Source organism: Bombus vosnesenskii, unplaced genomic scaffold (genome assembly GCF_011952255.1).
Source record: "Bombus vosnesenskii isolate JDL3184/JDL3185 unplaced genomic scaffold, Bvos_JDL3184-5_v1.1 scf7180000013265, whole genome shotgun sequence".
In the NCBI taxonomy this organism is placed as follows: domain Eukaryota; kingdom Metazoa; phylum Arthropoda; class Insecta; order Hymenoptera; family Apidae; genus Bombus; species Bombus vosnesenskii.
Genome location: NW_022882925.1, coordinates 9,008,869 through 9,029,124, shown reverse-complemented (window position 1 = coordinate 9,029,124; position 20,256 = coordinate 9,008,869). Strand labels below are relative to the sequence as shown.

General features: G+C 36.0%; 2 protein-coding genes across 4 annotated transcripts in view; both read right to left on the bottom strand.

Annotated features, from left to right (window-relative positions):
- The window catches only part of LOC117242735 (membralin), a 63,136-nt gene that overhangs the window by 32,008 nt on the left and 10,872 nt on the right, over positions 1-20,256 (bottom strand). For 2 of the 3 annotated variants that reach the window (XM_033509641.1, XM_033509650.1), the window contains exons 9-10: positions 13,600-13,683; positions 3,142-3,274 (exon numbers count right to left, since the gene is read on the bottom strand). In XM_033509641.1, coding sequence (XP_033365532.1) covers positions 3,142-3,274; positions 13,600-13,683 — 217 coding nt within the window. The remainder of the gene's footprint in view (positions 1-3,141; positions 3,275-13,599; positions 13,684-20,256) is intronic. The other variant, XM_033509658.1, reaches the window with a different exon arrangement.
- Positions 16,951-19,113, bottom strand: LOC117242751 (cytochrome P450 9e2-like). The gene has a single exon (XM_033509668.1). It carries the CDS (start codon positions 19,046-19,048, stop codon positions 17,498-17,500), a length of 1,551 nt encoding a protein of 516 aa, XP_033365559.1. The 5' UTR covers positions 19,049-19,113; the 3' UTR covers positions 16,951-17,497.

The following is a 20,256-nucleotide window of genomic DNA, read 5'->3' as shown; positions in this document are numbered from 1 at the left end:
TCAAACCGTCACTTATTTACGTACTTATTTATATGTACTTTAATTACTAATAAAAGAATGCATTAGATTAACACAAACTTTATATTCATCTAAATTCTAAAAGGAACGAATCTTGAGACAGCGCCCATTCGCCTTTAAAAAGCCAATTTTTCTAAAAGGGGCCATCACCGTTCATTAAATCTATTTGGTTTACGTGACAAAAACCGATCCGAGTTGAAGCTCGAGCGAAATAGCTCTGGCACGGAAAAGAGATCGAACCAAGTACTTTTCCTTCGTTTTGAGAAAACTAACTTGCACGGATAAAAAGAAGCCGATTACCCTGTTCGTCGAACGAATCTTGTTTATGCAATTAAAGTCGATCTAGTGTAAATCTCGCAGCCAACGACGTAGACTGAACACAATGCAACACATAATTCTGGTACTTGGAAGCGGTACTACAGGAGTATTACCACCGTCAGATCTGCTTAATTGTTGTCTAACACCGGTTGTTCTAATGCTGCGTGTCTAACCTCGAACCTACCTAAAGGAAACCTAACTGTCCTTACGACCATGTTTCGCCAGAGAGTAAAGCCGTTTAGATCTATGCCCTTTCCACGCTTGCTACCAACTAAATCAACGCCGAGGTTAAACTAAGCTGATCGGAAAATAATCGGTCTCCTTTATGTTTCGTTCTGAATAACATATTAATCCAGATATATCTGAATTTTCTTCTTACTGATATTTTTGAAACAATGTACATATAATTTTCTCTTTATTCGAAATCTAAATCCAACGCATTAGATAATTCGTACAATGCTACACAAATGTCGAAATATAATAAAACCTTGCAACGATCCTTTCCGAAGAATGATAGACATGGGTTAATCGAATGTCTGCTTAATTTTTGCCCCTTTGGAATTGACTGCCTTATTCATTAAACACAATTTACTTCCATAAAAATGCAAATACTAATTTCAACTGCCAACCGAATAATCAATGCACTACACAATTGTATTATAAATAAAATTTAATCCTTTCAGAGCTAAATTTCTTTGGTCTGTGAAAAAACTGTTCTTCAACAAATTTATTAATTACTCATATAACATTTTCCTCGATATATTTCCTAATTTCAACAATTTTATAGAATTTTATTCTGGAATTTATCATTCTCAATTGCTCCCTGTTTGATCGGAACTTCCTTGTTCCAACCAACTTGATTTCTCAAACTTCCACGATCATTTAAAATGTTCCGCTTTAAACATGTCATCTCCTACCCGCGAGCAATTTCGGTGACCGTTTACTTGCGCGTCACCAATCTGTTCAAACATCCCAAGCAACCGGCGACAATTTTGTTTAATCGTCGTCTAATGTCCCTAATGTTCCGTCCTATACCTTTGTCAGTCTAAGGAAATTGCATCGTGCTTCTCTCTCTCTCTCTCTCTCTCTCACTCTCTCTCTCGACCGCTGGTAAGACACATCGAGCGTAAAACTCGATACCTCTACGCGAGGGATTTCATCCTGATCCGGCTTTGACATCCGCACACAACCACCGACGGAACGGCGAATGGTCGAACGCGACAATTTGCCAAATCTAGGTTGATCGAAAGTATTTATGGCAATGGAGTGACAATCAAACCAATGCGAAAGACAAATCGAGTTTAATAACCACGAGGACCACGTAGCAGGAATGAGCAAACGACCTACGACCTGCATGAACATACGGATGATACACTTCGTAGGCTGCCATAGACCGCACTGTTTAATCAGGATTTCTCTGCACATACCGCGCTCGAGATCTACGCATTCCATGCTAATCAATAAACAGCAATAATTACCGAAGGTATACGCATTCGTCCTCAATTATACAGAAATCTGGTAACATATGCGAATACCGGCCTAATTGTTTCATTAAGAAATATAGATCGGTATTTCTCAGAATGTCAGAAAGATATTTAAATCCTCTGTGACTATGTGAAATTTTGATTTGTTTATATGTAGAAAGGTTTGAATTGATTCCTTCTACATACAAACTAAAGAGTAGCAATTACTATAATTATTGCCATTATTAATCGATATAACAGATTGAATTGATCAGTATTCATCGATCAATTGATGATTTTGAGATTAGGGCATCAAAAAAATAAAAAAATAATTTTTAATAAGTCGAAGGAAGAATTCAGTTGAAACGTAATTTAATAAAGTATCCATATGTCCTGGCAAGGCTTTGTTCAACTTTCCTCGGTACGTAGTTTCAAGCATACAAAAGCATCAACGGCTCGTTCTTTTTTAATTCGCAAACGCGTTGTATATTAAACTCCTGTTGGTCCTCTCGTAAAGTTACTGTGACAAGGCAGGCAAGGCGTTTTATCGTCATCCAACAAAGGCTACTCTGAGACAGAGTAGATACTTTGATCGTTTCAGTTTTAGCCGGAGGTGTACGGGCCAGGATAAAGAGAAAAGGCGAGGTCTGCCGATATGCCCAGAACTACGACTGACTCGCTACTTAATACAGCTTAATCCTTTTTAATTAAATGCTCCTTCGATCATCTCTGTCCCAATCTAAAAAGGACGGGATGTATAACGACCCCTGAGACTTCTACGAATGAACTCGTTATAACCGTGCTCTCCATGACGAGTAAGACGAATAATATTTGAACAGGAATTTCCTATGTTTTCTTGATAATCCTAGCAAAAATAAAATTGTAGGATGTTGGTCGCAAAACAACGCTATTAACAATTTATCCGAATAGTCTGATTTATGAGTTTAGTCGTATTTTTATTAGAATTACCTCAACAACCTATTGATATTATTTTCATAAAAATAGGATAAAAATTACCGTAAGAATTTATTGTATTAATCATGACTGTTTTTAATATTGGTTTTCCAACTTTTACCAAATTACACAGATATAATTCAATAATTTTGCGTTAATCAAGTCCCTAGCGTACCGGATTATTGGCAATTCCACTGCATGTATCTTTCTATACTTAAAAGATATAACTAAAGATTAGATTCTTACTATTTTATACATATTATTTTAAGCAATATTCCTGTTAGAGGAAAAGTTAAAGTTAAGGGTTGCAAACAACTGTGTTTATTACTAAGCAAAATAGGAATTTTAGCGCAAGTGATTCGATAGCTACAAACAGATCAAAACTCACCGTAACCAGTGTCTTTTTGTAACCGGTGTGTGACAGCAAATAGCATCGTACTGATCAGCGATCCAAACGATCAATATGATGTAAAACGCAGTCGTGGTATCGTTGAAGAATTCTGACATGATCGCTTCCATTCCTGAAACAGAATAATTTATTTTTGAATGAATTACTCATAGCATATAATAGTCATAGAATAGTCAATCAATTACATTTGTGAAAAGAAGAGAGGTAGTCCAACGACCATTCCAACAAAAGCAAGATACGATTTTCGTTTAAAACTAATTTTAACCAATTATCGAAGTTAAATCGTACTTCCGATACATAACGAACGCCGTTCGTTCCTCGAATAATGTAACGACAATTATATCTGCGAACATTTTCAAGTAAATCCTTCCGACAAACGTGTTCTTCCCTTTTCCCTTTGGCGCGTAGTCGTTAATTGAAGCAGCTGCGTTTGAAAATTTAATTCGAACGAAAGAGGAGATTCGGGAAAACGAGGTGGACAGGAAATTTTCTTTGTCCATGAGATTTACTAAGACCGGGTTGTACGATGTTTTCGAAGCCGTGTTGCTTCGGCTATCGAGGGCCGCAAAAACAACTGGGATTATTAATTTGCGGAACAGAGCAACGAAAAGGCGGAAGAGGAGAAGAGAAAACGTTCGAGGGAGCTTTGTAGAAATAGCGAAACAACTTCATGGCAATCGATACCGGCATTCGTTCGCTATCGAACCCACAGGCCCGTCCTATTAATCGAATAGTTTCCGCACAATTAAAAGTTCGCGGCACGCTGTACAAAACCTCTGCCCATGTAAATTTAATACCGACCCCCATGGACCATTATACCGTTAAAACAATACATTCACTACCGTTCCGCCAGCCGTTTTTATTGTTTCCCAGGCGTTGAACGTTAAATCTCACTTATCGGTTGAAACATCGGCTAAGTTATTCCGTTTGAAACAACAACAACAAATTCGATTCTTTTCGTCAAACTATCCGTAAACGAAAATCAGGGGTCTCAAACCGAAAACAATTTGACGAGGATTTCTTTTTCTTTTCTTTTTTTTTCTTTTTAGACTAACAACGTTTAATAGTGCTCTAATAATCAGAAATCGGACGTGGTTAAGAAAATAGAAATTCGATTTGAATAGCTGTCAACCAAAAGCCATAACGCAAAGGTACATAAGATAACAACCAATAGATTTGCAACAATTTGTCATAAGATGAGCCAAACGTTCCCGCGCGATAATCAAAGAGTCTACTATCGAATCGTCCGTAAGCGTTGTTTCACGAAATGCACGAGAACTAAAAAATAACGTGCAATTTTCTATGATATTTCGTGCAAACTGTTGCGGAAAAATTCTTTGAATTTACATCTCCCAAAATAGATAGAAAAAAAGAGTCTAAAATTTAAGGCTGAAATTTTAATTGCGAGTCTTTGAATTTTTCAATATAATTTTAACTCAAACAGCTATAAAAATGCAAAGGAACGCTGAAACCTTCGTTGAAAACTTTCTAGAAATTTAATATAAATTTTCTCTCGATTCGTAGCTACAAAAATATCGGACGTGCTTATAAATATTGTTGTGTTAAAATTAAAAAGTATTGAGATACAGTTTACAATGCAAGTAATCAACATATTAACGTATCGTATTTTTGACTGGATCACTGAATCATATAGTATAGGTATGGAATAAAGTTAATGTGTTTCGAGGAAAGTATAGAACAATGTTGTACAGCTAGCGTGTTTCCTAATGAATTGTAACGATATGACCCCCCCCCCGGGACTGAGCGGAAATAATAAAAGTATCCTAGGGTGTGTCGTGGCCAGGTCACGAAAGTGCAAAATGACCAACCTGAAATATAACGTTCCAACGTTGATTAATGACAACGTTGAAAGTTTTCCGTTGAAAAATCGACACGACATTTCCTCGATTAATTCACGACATACGAGTGCGAACGCGAACGCAGTCAATTAGTTATCTTACCAAAATTTTAAAGACAACTTAATAGTAATCTATGTTTTAGATTAGATTCGAATTGCAATATTTTTCTGCTATATTACATTTTTATTAGAATCGATTAATCACTGTCGTTTCATATTTTCAACATCACCAAAATCGCGAACATCCATTATATTCCCGTTTCTTACAAAATTGTCGCCAACTACGAGTAATATACATAAACCGTATATTAACGTCATCGTTCAACGGATAAATCACGTGGATGTATTCATTATAATGTATTGTGTATTTCAGGTAATAATAACACACGGTGAACGAAACCATAATAATAACAAACTAGAGATTTGATGTGAATATTAAACCGATTGGCAAAGTCCAATTAATTCTTGAAATGCTAAAAGCGTGTGTACTTTATTTCCATTATTAGAAATCTTTACTTTTGGTGGCACGTCGTTTATGATATATTTTCCAACGGAATCAGAGATTTAGGAGATTCAGCTTGAAGAATCGATCTTAGATAATAAATATCTATCCTAAGCAATTGAACAGAATGATACGCTGAAACAAATAGAGAAGAGGAATATCTAAAGAAAAGCAGTACGATCGCGTAATTATCTCTGGTCTGTTTGGGCTAACGTACCCGAAGAAACTAGGCACTCGATCTTGGGGGGCTTGACATCGGTTTTCAAAATACACGTTAAACCGATATTAGGCGAAGGAGAGAAGACGCCTGGTATATATTGGACAAAAGGTAGCGGAGCACGCTGGCAACCGGGATGAAGGCACTTCACAACGAAAAGGATGAATGGTTCATGGAGTACGAGGGCGACCTCGGATAATTAGTTTCTTGATCGGACACTGCGCGACAAAACAAGAAGAAAACAACACGAAGAGAATGCTAACGAGTATCCTGCCAACAGTTTACACTCCAAATGTACACGACAAATCGACGAACACGCAACGTGTAACGTTTGTCATAGAAATAACATAGGAGCGGAAAATTATACGTCGACAAAATTATTTTGTACAGTGATGAATGAAAATACTATCACGAACTAAGATAAAGTGCAAATTTTTTGAAAACATGATTTTTTATTAGGTTTATTTTTATGGTGCCATTTTGTTCTATTGGGACAAAAATCATACATAATTCGATAAAATAATATAAAGAAAAAAAAGTTGTGCATTTATTATTTTTTTATAAAATGAAAGACACTTTTGGAACAACCTAATATTTAATTTTCTTGTAAAACGTAGTCTTCAAGGATGGAAAATAGTTGTGACATCAATTCCAATTCTTGAAACGTCCATGTAGAATCTTTTTAAATATTATGAAATAAAATATACGATTGAGCAAATGGAAAAAAGAATTTAAAATCGTAATGGAACTGTCCATTATTCAAATTGTGGGAATTGGAATTTCAAAGTGAAAATTCGATTGGAATATCGAACATGGTTCATTAACCCGTAAGCGTAAGATGCGTTAAACAATATCTGCACGCGAAACATATTAATGACATTCAAGTAAGCAATATAATTATACGTGTTCAATCATCGAATATCTATCGACAGCCCCGATGAACAATGAACATAATTGGATATTAAATGTCACAGTCTGACAAATGTGCTAATTGCTGTTGAAAATGCCAATATGGAACATATCCCAATGTACGTAGGCGGCGATGGAAATCGAAAGAAGCCATGCCAGGCTGATAATAACGCGTATTATACGCAACAATGGTATAATTTTTACATATATCTTACTAAAATCATAAAAATTATAATACGTTTGAAAAAAATAGAATTTTTTGCAAAGGGTATATGTAAAAATTAGTACCTTCATTGGTACAATTTTTATATAGTATAAGTCAAAAAAAAAAAAAATTTTTTTTGGAGATTTTCAAGAGAGCGGATGATGATGTGCAATGGTCGCAAATATCATTATTTGGATAACAACTTGAAGACGCATGAATCAGTTACATAGAGTGTCTAGGCCGAAATGATCTTAACGCCGGATAATGCACGGATAATGTACTCGTTTAAATGCATACTAGCTGGACATTACCTCAGCTCGGTAAGCCCGTTGGCGCAGGCCCTTGGACAAGTGTGCGGCAGAACTACGGCTTCGACATTTCCCTCTTGCTCTTCGCTTTTATAAAGACGTTAAAATTCCTCGAGCAACTACGACGAACGCTCGATAATCTCGCGCGACGGTGGAATTGCACGGGGAACGGTCCAATTTATGTCGCCAGCATTTTTCCACTACGAAAAAACCGATCAAGGGGATCCGTCTCGTTATTTGAGAAAAATTTCTCCGTGTTTCGACAGAAATGACAACAACGAATGGGGATCACTGGATATTGTTAACGGAGAATTCAACATTTACGCAACCTATACAAATACGTTTCGCTTTAATTGCATGCTAAAATCTCCCACTCCCTTTGTTCCTCCCATTTTTATTTTCTAATTTCTAGAAAACTATCTAACAGAGACATAAAATTTCATCGACAGGTTCAATTAAATAATAAAGGAAAAAGGAAAATATTACGAATAAAGGAAAAATTAAAATCATTTGAAAAACATTGCAAAAAAGATTCGAGCATGTCAGAGTTAATAAAGTGTCTTTTTGCGTTTCAAAATGTTTAAGGTATAGATACCTATATCTAGGAAGGAAAATAAAATAAAGGGAAATTAAATGAAATATCACATATAACACAGTTTTTTTCCAGCTCCTATCCAATTGTCAATAAATATGATCATAAACTCGATGCATTTGAGATAGTATGAGTGTCAGTATGCGTACGCGTATTCGCAGATAGAGGATGCACGTATGCAGCTCGTGTCAACTATATAGTTTTAAGTAAAATAGCTTCTCACGGATGGAAAATGGAAAATAAAGTCTTGTATTCGCAATAGGTAATAGCAATTTCGTGAAATGCCTGGATCAATGTTACCATAAACCGAAACAATATGTTGGTTTCCTTCTTTCCCATTAAAACAATTTCAAAGTATGATTGTCTATTCATGTAGGAAATTTATATTATTAAAGAAATAGTTAGGAAAGTAAGCGCGAAAATCTATTTAATTAAGTTGATTACTCTGCATGCGCAGCAAGCGTACGACGCAGTAAGTCAATTATCTGTAAGCAAAAAGTTATGAGTCATAAATCGTTGAATGAAAACTACCTTAACCCACATATGGTTCATTGACTTCTGAGCAAAGAGAGTCTTAACACATAGGTGGGTCGGTGAACCGCGTTCGCGTTAATGGCAATGACTTACGTATCAGGAAAAGAAGATAAGCAAAATTATGGCAATTACAAGGTACAAGCATTGCTAAACGGAATTTTTAGATATTTTCGAAATACTGAACTAATTATCGATATCGTGCATAAAAGTGTATAATATCCAATATCTTTTTTCGTTGTGTAATATAAAACGTAATAATGCAAATAATAAGTAATTTTTTATTAATCGCGGAATCCTATTATTAAGCTGATTGAAAGACAATAGCGTAATATGTATCGCGTTTGACGTTATAGTTAATACGCGTTCTTTCAAACATATTAATTAAACAAATATATCAATTATAAAAGGTTCCAATTGTAAATCTTGGAACAAGCTCCACTGTTCCGTTTTACGTTCTTGCGCAACATATTCTTCTTCCAAGAATAGTAATATAGCTAATTAAAACAATGACAATGTAACTTAATCCTGTATAAATGGATGTAATACCGGTCACTGAAACATTCTATAAAAGATACACTCTGTAGACAAAGGACGAGGCAAGTTCACATTTACAAAATGGAAAAAGCATAACAAACCGAAAAAGGACTCTCTTCCGAACGAATGAATTACATGTTTAGCGTATTGTAACCGTGGCATAATTATCATTTCTACCACGTTCGATTCCACGAATGATTCTCTGAATCAAAATTAATTCACGATCGTGATTGATAGATGTAAGATAGATAGATGTACAGTTGGTGACACATGTGACACATACATACGTATTTGTGCACGACGCATACGTTTTACACGGTCTTGCACCTATGCGCATGAAACGGTGATACCGATCGATCATACATGAACATCGATGTCAACAAACTTCAAAATTCCGATGTTTATCGTTACATTCGGAATTGTTTTTTCTTTTAACTTTAAACCATCGACAAGATGACAGACAATAAATATATAATATTTATAAAAATATTAATATATTTGTAAAAATGACTAACATACCGTGAGAAATTGATTGAATACTAAATTTGTTACGGCACCCGAACTTTTCGAAAATTAATTCTACTCTTCTGAAAAGACCAATCCGCACTTTTTATTCAGGAATGTTACAACATTGCATAGTAAGTTGAGTAAACCTTAGTCAATTCGTGTTCGATGAGATTGAAAACGAAACAGCGCGCAGTTACGTCGTTTCTGCAGGAACAACTGCTAATAATGTGGTTGATCAGTGGTCAGCTCTCCACGACCGTCGCTTACGTGTCATCGGCGTCGAACAAAGCCTAGCCGACACTAATTTCGTGCGAACTACCAGAACAGGGTTGAACATCTAGAACCTGATGGACATAATATTTCCTGCTGACCGAACATACTGAGCGTACTTGAGCTTGATGGTATCTGGGATTGGACGCACTTGTCCCTAATCAAAGTGAAATGGGGCCAAAACGCATTTTTCGCCAATATGCCATAAAAATGATCGAAATTGAATTAACCCATATCAATTTACTTCTTTATTACTCTAATGATATTTGAAAATATATTACATCCTTTACAATATTAATACAATAGTTTCTCTTTTTATCCTGCATATATGAATGTTTCGAATAATAAATAACGATAATCTTTTATCGAAATCTGACGACTGTACAATTTTTCTGAAAGATGTTACAGGAATGATTTCTTAAATTAGTAAATATACCAAATGTTTTGCAGCGACGATTGTGGATTAACGTTGTCGAAAATCTATTGTATTTATGATTGATAATTTAGCAGTACGGTTGCTGCTTCTGAAAGCAGATTTGGTATCTATATATGTAACCATACGGCATCTCATCTCTCCACATCCGGTGGAAATGCGCCATGGAATCTGGAGTTGAGCAATAGTTACAGAGCAAGTTGTTAGGGTTAGATAGTTGAATCAACATACAAAGCGTCATTGATCTGCTCACGAAGCTCGAAACATATGCACAATACGCCTACATATATTCCAGGTAAAGCAAATATACGCTATGCTCGATTTCTCTGTTTCTATCTCCTTTGACCGCATTTGCTTTCAATATAATCTACATTATTCCCATGGTAAATCAAAAGTGTTGCAATACAAGAACAAGATCGTATTCCTTATCAAATTCTGCGCAGAAATTGAACGAACGGATGTTAAATGATGTTTGTGCTGAGATGTAGGCCATATTACATCCAGTTATGATAACATCATTTTTGTTGATCCGACATTCGGTGAAAAGGCACAATAGCAAGAATTTACGTTTATTTCTAAACATTATGATCTAACCCAATTTTTGTAGAAACTTCTTAACACGAGTTAAACACGTTACACGCCACGCGTAAAGTATAAGGAGATTCACATGTCGCTCACAGCATTAAACGTCCTAATAGAATCTTTCTATTCAAATTTAAAATCCTAACAGTACGATTACTTTTCTGTGAATAAGGAACGTGTTGATAGAAAGGTTAACCAAGTGCGATATAACGACAGATAACGGATCAATTAGATAACCAATCCCCTGAAAACGACAGTGATATATATCTTTGGCGAAACACGTGTTAGCGATTCGAAAATGTCCCCTGACATACTTGTACCACGATACGGTTAGAGGGAAAGCAGTTTCGACAGGGTCGTAAGCAGATAAACGAAACAGCAGCGAGTGCAACATGTTTCGACCGTGGCTGAAAACGTGTTTACAGCATGTTAGGTGGTTGATCATGCGTCACTGATACGCAGGGGCGCCGGTAACTCCGTTCTTTGACGTTCCATTATGCAAAATCGTCTTCGTAGTCATTCCTGACGCCAAATGCCGCGCGACGCGTGCTCGATTTCACGCGAATTCACACCGATGATGATACGCACCGGTCGCGACAAAATCATGAACGCAACAACCGTGAACGACGAATGGAACTACGGAAATTTTAAAGAGATCGATACAAAAGCTACGCAAACTCGACTCGTATAAGCGTACGTATATAAAGGTCAACAGTGATTTGATTAGAGATAAAATCAAGTCGTCGCGTCGATTTATTAGAAAGAGTAACGTAAATGAAACAAATGCATTTTTCAAAAAATTGATTTGCAGTAAAAGATTGTTAATAACTTCCGTCTCAGAAAATAATCTAGTTTTAAATATTGATAATTGTGGTAAAAGGACAATTAATGATTTTAAAGGAAATAGAAAAAATCCCTTAGCTTTATCTTGCGTTCAAACAACGTTAAATGGGTGTGTATTTTAAATGAATTTCAGAAGAATAAGAAAAAGAAGAAGAAGACAAAAGAAGGATTGGCTGTTATAATGACTTTTCCTTGTGAGAAATTATTTGCTGACTATTTCCGGCGGCATTAAATATTCCACGTCTGAGTTGGACAATCACAGAAGATTGACATGAAAAAAAGATAGCACATAATAGAAAATATACTTGTATGATAATCAATTTCTTGGAATTGCTGCTATAAATGAAAAAAAGTCAATAACATTTAATATCGAGAGAATTATATAATGCAAGCAGAGAAGCGGAAAAAGGAAGAATACGATTATACGGAGTATTTTTAAAGCTACTTTATCATTGCTTTACCAACACAGCCTAATATCTAAATCGAAATTCTACTAAAGATATGATTATCTTTCGAACGCTTATTTTTTCTTTTTATTTTTCTCTTCATATCTCGAGAGAAATGCTCATCGTCGAGTGACGCACGATGCAACAAGCGTGAAAGAAGATAATTTCGAACGTTCGAGTCAATGATACTAAATTTTCTACCTTATATATATATAGTTGAATTTTCTTTTGGTGTTCATTACCGCAGAAACACATATTACATGGAATAGTCTTTTTCTGCTGAAAAAGAGAGATAGAAAAGTAATAGGTATGTATTCTATAGATAGAAGGACAGAGAACTGTGAACTGGATACACATAGGTATAGAAAGCTGAGAAATCCTGCAAGTATCCGCCAGAGAGAGCTGTAGGATGACGGATGGACGGCAGGAAGCGACACAGGAACCGGAACCCATTACTCCAGATAACAACTTCCCTAAGGCTTCCTTTCCTTCTTCAACATCTACTGGTAAACCCCTTATATACACACAACCATAGTGCAACCGGTTCTTGCAGTACGAATCCGGAAATTTACCACTTCTGTTGCCATTTTGCTCGGGTACCAGCCGTGCAACTGGTGGCCCCGTGATATACCATAAGCGAGTCGCGAAATGGACCTTGACCACTTCTCGCGAAAATTCATTTCGCTTTATCGACTAGATCTTTTCTGAAAGAAAGCGATTGGTGTACCAGCATCGAATAAAGAAGCTGACTACAATTCCGCCGCTAAAAGCGTAACCTTTCAACACGATTTTTTTTTAAACATATTTTCAATCGAAAGAAGGATTTCATTGCGGCGGAAGGAAAGACGGCAGGCTGAAAGCGTCTGTAATTACATTTGATCAGCATTTTGAAAACCATTGAATAACCTTACTGGAGGATTAGCGATATCGCACTTTATACGGGTCAATTGGATGGCGCTGACGGACATGCGAAGCGTGAAGAGGAGATTCAGGTTGAAATGGAAATAGGCGTCGCAGTGGTAGGGAAACCACCGACGTCGTCGCCACCGTTACTAAATGGGCTCCGAGCGGGTTACCCAACTGTTGCGCCTTCATCAGAAATTTATGCAGAATCCTGGGTTAACCGTCCCGGCCAATCAGCTTTGTAACAGAGCTAACGTCGTATCAGCGAGGGAACGAAACCGAGAGAGACTCTGATTTAGTAAAAAGCCTTTAATATTTTGCGCCTTCGCCATACTGGCACGCGCGTTCCTAACTTCCAACTGCTAGAGCAGAGCTTAACGCATCGCCGATTCAACGGATTACATTTCAATTGCCTTTCAAAAAGATTTCTCTAGTCAGCAGAAAGTCAACCAGAGAATCTTTCAAGTATCGGTAATACAGAATTTGGAAGTAAAGTTCATTATATAAAATGATAAAAAATAAGTGTATTTCTAATTTTCTACTTGTACGCACTCGCATCATTTACTGAAAGCATTGCAACTTTCCAAATGTGCTTCCAAATATTTTATCTAATACTACTAAACTACCTTATTAATGATAAAAAAGTTGATAATCTACTTTATTTTGGATTATATTGAAATTCAAATTGAATACCAATAATTTTCCATCAACGAAATAACGTATAAGCTCAAGAAATGAGTTCGGTGTGAGTTCAAGGAATGACTACAAAATCAAAAGAAGAAAATACAACTCACCAACAAGAGCCAGAAGCACCGTGAGCAGAGATGCAGCAGGAAACGTTATCGTTAAGTTGAACTCCAACATTTGAAGCAGATCCACTGAAACAAAAGGAAAAGAAGTATATTTCACGTGAAAAATAGGCAAACCCGTGCGTGCAAATGGCTATTCGACTCATTGATATTTTCTAAGTCGAAGGAAATGAAACGAAAGAGAAAAGGAAAGGAACGCAAGAAAGAGAAAGGAAAAAGGGCGATGAAAGTGTTTAAAGAATTCATAAAAAATATACTTTATATTCCATGAAGTAAATGCATGGCGACACGATATTGTATCGAGATCGTTATGCTCGACGACGAACGGTTCGAATTTAATATTTATTAGATACTCCGTGACGAAAAGTTCCTGAGCGAAAGGTTATTACACAAGTTGAGGGCCGTGAAGAAATCGTGTCGCGTTCGACGAGTCGGTTCAAAGCTCAATAAGAATTAATTTCAAAACTTCCTGGATCTCGATTTAAGTTCTCGCAAACTTTCGATCGGCGTCCTGAGATGAGAAACAAGGTCCCGCTTTTCTTGTTACACTCAATCCATACACAACCTTTTATTAATTTATTCCATTCAGTTTTTCGTTTCTATCTTTTCCTGCAATGGCTCCATATCGCCATCTTATACACGATTATTAAATTGCAAATCAAAATTTTAAATTTGCAACTCGCACTTGATTTTATCGTTTTGTTGTTTCGTTGCTCTAGCGTAGATTTATACATTTATAAATTTACATTATCAGACTGATCTATCGACTACGAAGCTTCGCTTTCCAAAAAAGGAACCAAAATTTAGTAGAATACACTTGTATCTTCATTGCTATAATACTTTACGTAACTTTGCTAAATACTTTAGTCACAAACTACTATTCCACTTATTCTTGTATAATAACAATACACTCTCATAATAGCAAACAGTCTCTGTTAGCTACGTTGTATCAAACGCGAAAACAGATCTAGTAACGATCTGTAACGAAAGCAATTACACGAGGTATCAGTCAGATGCACGTGTACTCGATTGGATTTCAAAGTTATTTTTTCTGGAAAATGGAGCTCCGTATAACAAAATGTTATTCCGTTGTTCCGACCTGTTTCGAGTCATAGAATACCCTACGATTTGCCCTGTTGTAAATTAACTTTTTTACTTACATAGGAATGAAGCATACAAAAAGTTCGCATAGAAAATATAATTAAAATATTAAATATTTTTTCATGATTATATGATGAAATTTAGTATTTACAAAAAAAGCAGAAATCTTTAACTCGCCAGTAGTGAAGCTGCACGCTGAACGTTTAATTATTCAGAAATAACTTTCATAAGGGTACTCTCTTCTATAACTTAGTTAAAGCGTGGCAACGTAATTAAGAAGTTGAGCTATTCCCAAACGACGACGCATGTCGCGGCTTCTTTATAATAGCCAGAATATTACCGCTTACAAATTTCCGCCACAAGCTTGGTGTGTTCCGATTTAATGAATTTTAGATTTCAAGATATCGCCCACTAAAACCACTCCCACTGCTTATTAAAACTCTCGAGTCCTCCATCTTGCTCTATATTAATCTAAACTCCGCTTGTTGGCAACTGTATTACGAAATTATTTTTTACGCAAATCAATGTGTCCACTGCATTTTATCTTTTCAAAATTGGTTTAACAAACTTCGGATAAATAAAATTTTGATATTTTTATCTCTAAGGAACTAAATTCATGGGTATAAGGTACGCGAGATCAGCAAGCCATCAAACAATTTTTCTCTTCTTCATTCCCACGAATTTATCATGTTAGAAATATGCCGAGCTCTTAAAATAATTTAAGTTTGGCAACAATAGTAAACAATACGAATTAAGCGAAAAATAACAAGAAAACTATATAAACAAGAAAAATATATATATGTATAAGTATATAAGGATTTCTTATCTGCTTTAGCCTCGAAACAATCATCTCTTAGACAAGCGCTGCGATTTTAATAGAATATTTAAAATTCAGTCGCTACGTTCGCAAACTGAATATTCACCAGACAAAAACCGACTACGTAAACTTCAAGTATTTTCTCTACATATTTTAGGTAAGGCGCAACGATAAGAAAGCTGAGGTGAGAAAGGGTCTGAAGGAATGCAGAAAAGGGGGAACAAAGGAACGAGGAACGTAAAGAGGAGGAAAAGATTGGATATAACGAAAACAGAATAGTAGAGATAAACATGAACGAAAGACGGAAGACAAGAACTTGAATGGTCCTGAAGCTGCCTAAAATATCCCAAATTCACTGGTGGAAAGCAAGAGGTAGTTCCTCCCTACAATGTTTTTCTATGCAAATTTGTATTTCAAACGATTAACCTGGGAAAATAGCTCCTCTTCTACATCACGTTTCAAACTTACAAAGTTTGCCCTTCGCCCCTTTTCCTTTTTTTCAAAATGTAATTTCTAAGTCTTTCGATTAGATAAATAGATATCGAGAAAGATGGTTCATTATCGTTCGTTATCAGCCTACTGTCTAATCGCAAACACTTGGAAAGTCAAGGAACGGGAATGAAATAGAGAAAAAATTGTCTATGAACGCCGGTATCGGCAGTGAGACCATTGTAATTTTCTGATTGGCTATTGACTCATTCGCTAACAATAAAATTAATCAGCGACTATATGGCTGTTTCGAAAAATACTATCAGGTCGTTGAACCCGAAGCTTCCTACTCGTGTCTTCTAATCAGCACAGTCGTTCTTGAACTGTACTACAAAAAGACGAAGACGATATTTTTGATAAAAAAAATCAGTATTGTATGAATAAGCTCTGAGAAATTAATCTCCGTACAGATATTACCAAAATTAGAATTTTTCTGGGATAATACCGAGATATCTTTTGAATATCTAAATATTTCTTATCCTCAAACATCATCTACGTTATATTTAATTTTATATTCTTTTTTTAATTTTATCTTGTTTACGTATCACAATTTTTCTATCATAAACAAACAAAGTGAGTGACAACTGAGCTGTTAAGATTTATAAGGAGGAAGCGATAAGTACATAGAGAAAGAGAAGCAACTGAGATAATAAACTATTATAATCTTCGTAGGACAAATAAAAGAATACGAAAAATATTCGAAACGTGATTACCTACACTCTACAGACGTAAACATCTAATGCTTCATACGTATGATAGATAAACCGGTTTGGTATCGTGCGTATTTTATTCGAGGTTAACATTATTATGGCAATGCATTAATTGCAATGGCATTGCAAGTGTTTACTACGGAAAGAATATATGGGTTACGTATTCCATCGTTTTGTCATAACGAAACGAAGAAAGAAGAAAGATTCCGTACAACGACATTTCCATTTGAAAAGTGTCTTCGTCGAAACCACACTATGCAGCTTGTATTTTTAGAATAAGGAATTTACATGACGCGAATAACAACAGAGTATAATTGTCGACAGAAAATAATGTTAGATAAAAGTAGAGGTAACTGTAATATATTAGAATTAATAATAATATAAAATAGTAGTTGCCTATAAATGAATCTTATCACTTACTACCTTCGAAACGATGCCATACACTCTTTTCTTTAACAATATACACATATTTATTTCTGTTTGGATCTTTTTACAGTTAAAGGAAACGAAATACCGAAGGTTCTAAAATTTCCAATTATATTGTGATATTGAAATAAAAATTTACATTCGTATTTAATAAACCAAATGTTGTGCCGCGTTCGAATGAAAATTCACGATCTTAAATTTAATTTCATCGTCGTATACAAACATTAAATATCGCCGTAAATATTTCGCTTATAAAACAGAAAGATTAATATACACGTAACACCGGCGTACGTCACTCTTAACCAAAGTAACAAACAAAACAAGGAAAACGAAAACGAGTCTAAAAGTTCCTTCTTTCCAGACCGATCCAAAACCCTTGATCAGGAGTCAACGAAAAGTTCGTCTTGCTAAATTCAATAGGTGTTTTCGTCCTTTCAGTGATTTTCAAGCGGAATCTGTGCAACAGATAAGCTATCAGAATCTTGGTCTCCATTAAGGCAAAACGATTGCCTATGCATTTTCGCGGCCCGAGGCCAAACGGTAAGTACGTATAAGGAACAATGTTATCCTTATTCTCATGGTTAAAACGTTCTGGATCGAACTTCTCTGGGTCAGGAAAATACTTGGGATCACGATGCAACGCGTAAACAGGAAACCAAACGATGTTATCCGGATATACGGTTAAATAGTTGTAGCCAGATTCCGCTGGAGGCAGTTGAAACTTTTGCGCGCACAACCTATCGATGAAAACTATCGGAGGATATTTCCGAAGTGTCTCTGATGTCACCATTTCCATGTACTCCATTTTCGAAAGAGCCTCGTACGAAATAAACCCGTTTCCTTCTTCCACATATCGATCCACCTCATTCTGTAATTTCTCTTGTACGTCCGGATTAAGCGCCAACTCGTGAACCATGTAACACATCAAGGTGGAGGACGTGTCGAAACCAGCCAAAAAGAAGATGAACGCCTGAGCTGTGATATCATCGATAGTCATCTGATGTGTGGCAGGCTTCTCCTTATCCCTAGCCTGCATCAAAAGGTGAATCATGTCCGGTCGAACGATATTTTGCTCGTCCCGTGCCTTCACGGTTTCAGAGACGACCCTATGGAAGAAGTTGGCGGTATCACGTGAAAGGAACGATAATCCCGCCATTCTGGTTAAACGTGGATTCATACGAAATAACAGAAACTTGAGTAACCGAAAAAGACCACCAAAATTCGTCGCATCCGCTCCTTTTTTATAGAACTCGTTGTTCCGATTTTTCAACGAATTCACACTTATTCCAAAAGCCACAGTGGCAATTACGTCGTTGGTATACCTAGTGAACGCATCTTTCGCCTCTATCGAACACGACAACTCTGGATGATTGTATAAATGGTCGACGAATTCCTCAGAACATTTAGACACCAGCTCGAACATGAATCTCATCTTGCTAGCTGTGAAAGATGGACTCAGTGTGTTCCTCATCTCTCTCCATCGATCACCTTTCAAGGAAAACACGTTTTTCCCGAATATCGGATCTATTTTTTCGTTGATGAAACTCTGATGATCGGGAAAATGCTCAAAATTCTTCACAGCTATCTCCCTGATCATCTCTGGATCCCGAATTACCACAACTGGCGTAGAGAAATCCATCATACCGACGTACCTTGCGTTCGGATAATAATTGTAGACGAACGTGCAATAATCGGGAAGGGACACGCGACGGGTGAACAGTTTCCACGCGGATCCAAATACAGGCATCGCTCTCACATGAGGAACGTGTTTCTTTTTCCAGTAACTGTACTGGTGATGAAACAAACTGATCAACTTGGCTAGACTAACAACGATCAAGCCGATCACTAACAACTTGAACGAAAAAGAGAACGACTCCATTGATGACTCCATTACCACGAGGATGGATTACGAGCGTCGACTCTGTCTCTAGTCACTAGGAGGAATGTTATAAATATGGGCGAATACATATACTCGATTTATCGTTGCACGAGGGACAGAGAAGGAGGGAGTAGAATGTCTGTTGCGTCAACTAAGTGAACAAACTGCGTTCTTCCTCGTGAATATTCTGAAAATACATTTTGTAGAAATTGTTGCTGTCGATCCTGCCGCCCCTTTACAAATTCACCGTACAGAAATAAAAAGATAAATGGGAATTAAAGTGGAATTATCGGCAACTACGCAATCTCGTTTCGAAATCCTTGCATTGAAACATTGATTTTTCATGTCCTAAATTGCGCTCGCTTTTTAACTTTTTTTTCTTTTTTTTTTTTTTTTGTTTTTCTATATTCCGCAATACACTCTATATAAAAGATTTGAACCTCTGCTATAGATTTTCGAAAATATAGTCACGAAATTAACATAGTCACAGACATAAAGTTCATATTCATATGAAGGAAAATATATGAAATTTTGTTCGAAACTACAATTTTTAACGACTAATAAAAAAGATAATTGTTTCAAGTTTCGCTTTAAGATTTGTTTATACGACTCCACTGACAAATGATAATTCTACGAAGCGTAGAATTCATGAAAATTCTTTTTACTATCTCATGGCCTAAACTGATGACGATATACTTTTATGAAAACAATCTACAAAAACCGATGCGTAAGTGTTGTAAAAGGAAATTTATTTGCAAGTCTACTATTCTTAAATCACATCCCGATGGCATAACGATAAAAACGCGTACGAATATGTCTCGTTTGAAAAATTCTATATTATATCAGTGATTGTATGCAGTATAGCAAGTGAACTGTTATTCTAGACATTTTTAACCCTCTTCGAACGGCATTTAACTCTAACAGGGCAATGTATCATAGCTGGTTTTAACACTAAGACACTAAACAAATATACAAATTCTTAGCATTCTGTACAATAAGAAGAAAATTAATTATATCGTTATTTGGTTATTTGCAAAAAAGCTATTACTATATATATAAATACTAATATATGTTTATCATATACCGAGGTTAATAAAGCCTCTATTCTAGCATTTAATAATCTTGTATATCTAAGTCAATTATCTCTTAAATTACTACGCTGTTTAATGTGAAACAATAACAAAATACATACTATGCTCTTTGTTGCTTGAATCGACAAA

Bases quoted from the DNA above. Each gene is read 5' to 3' on its own strand.
- LOC117242751 (XM_033509668.1), bottom strand. From the start codon at position 19,048: ATGGAGTCATCAATGGAGTCGTTCTCTTTTTCGTTCAAGTTGTTAGTG.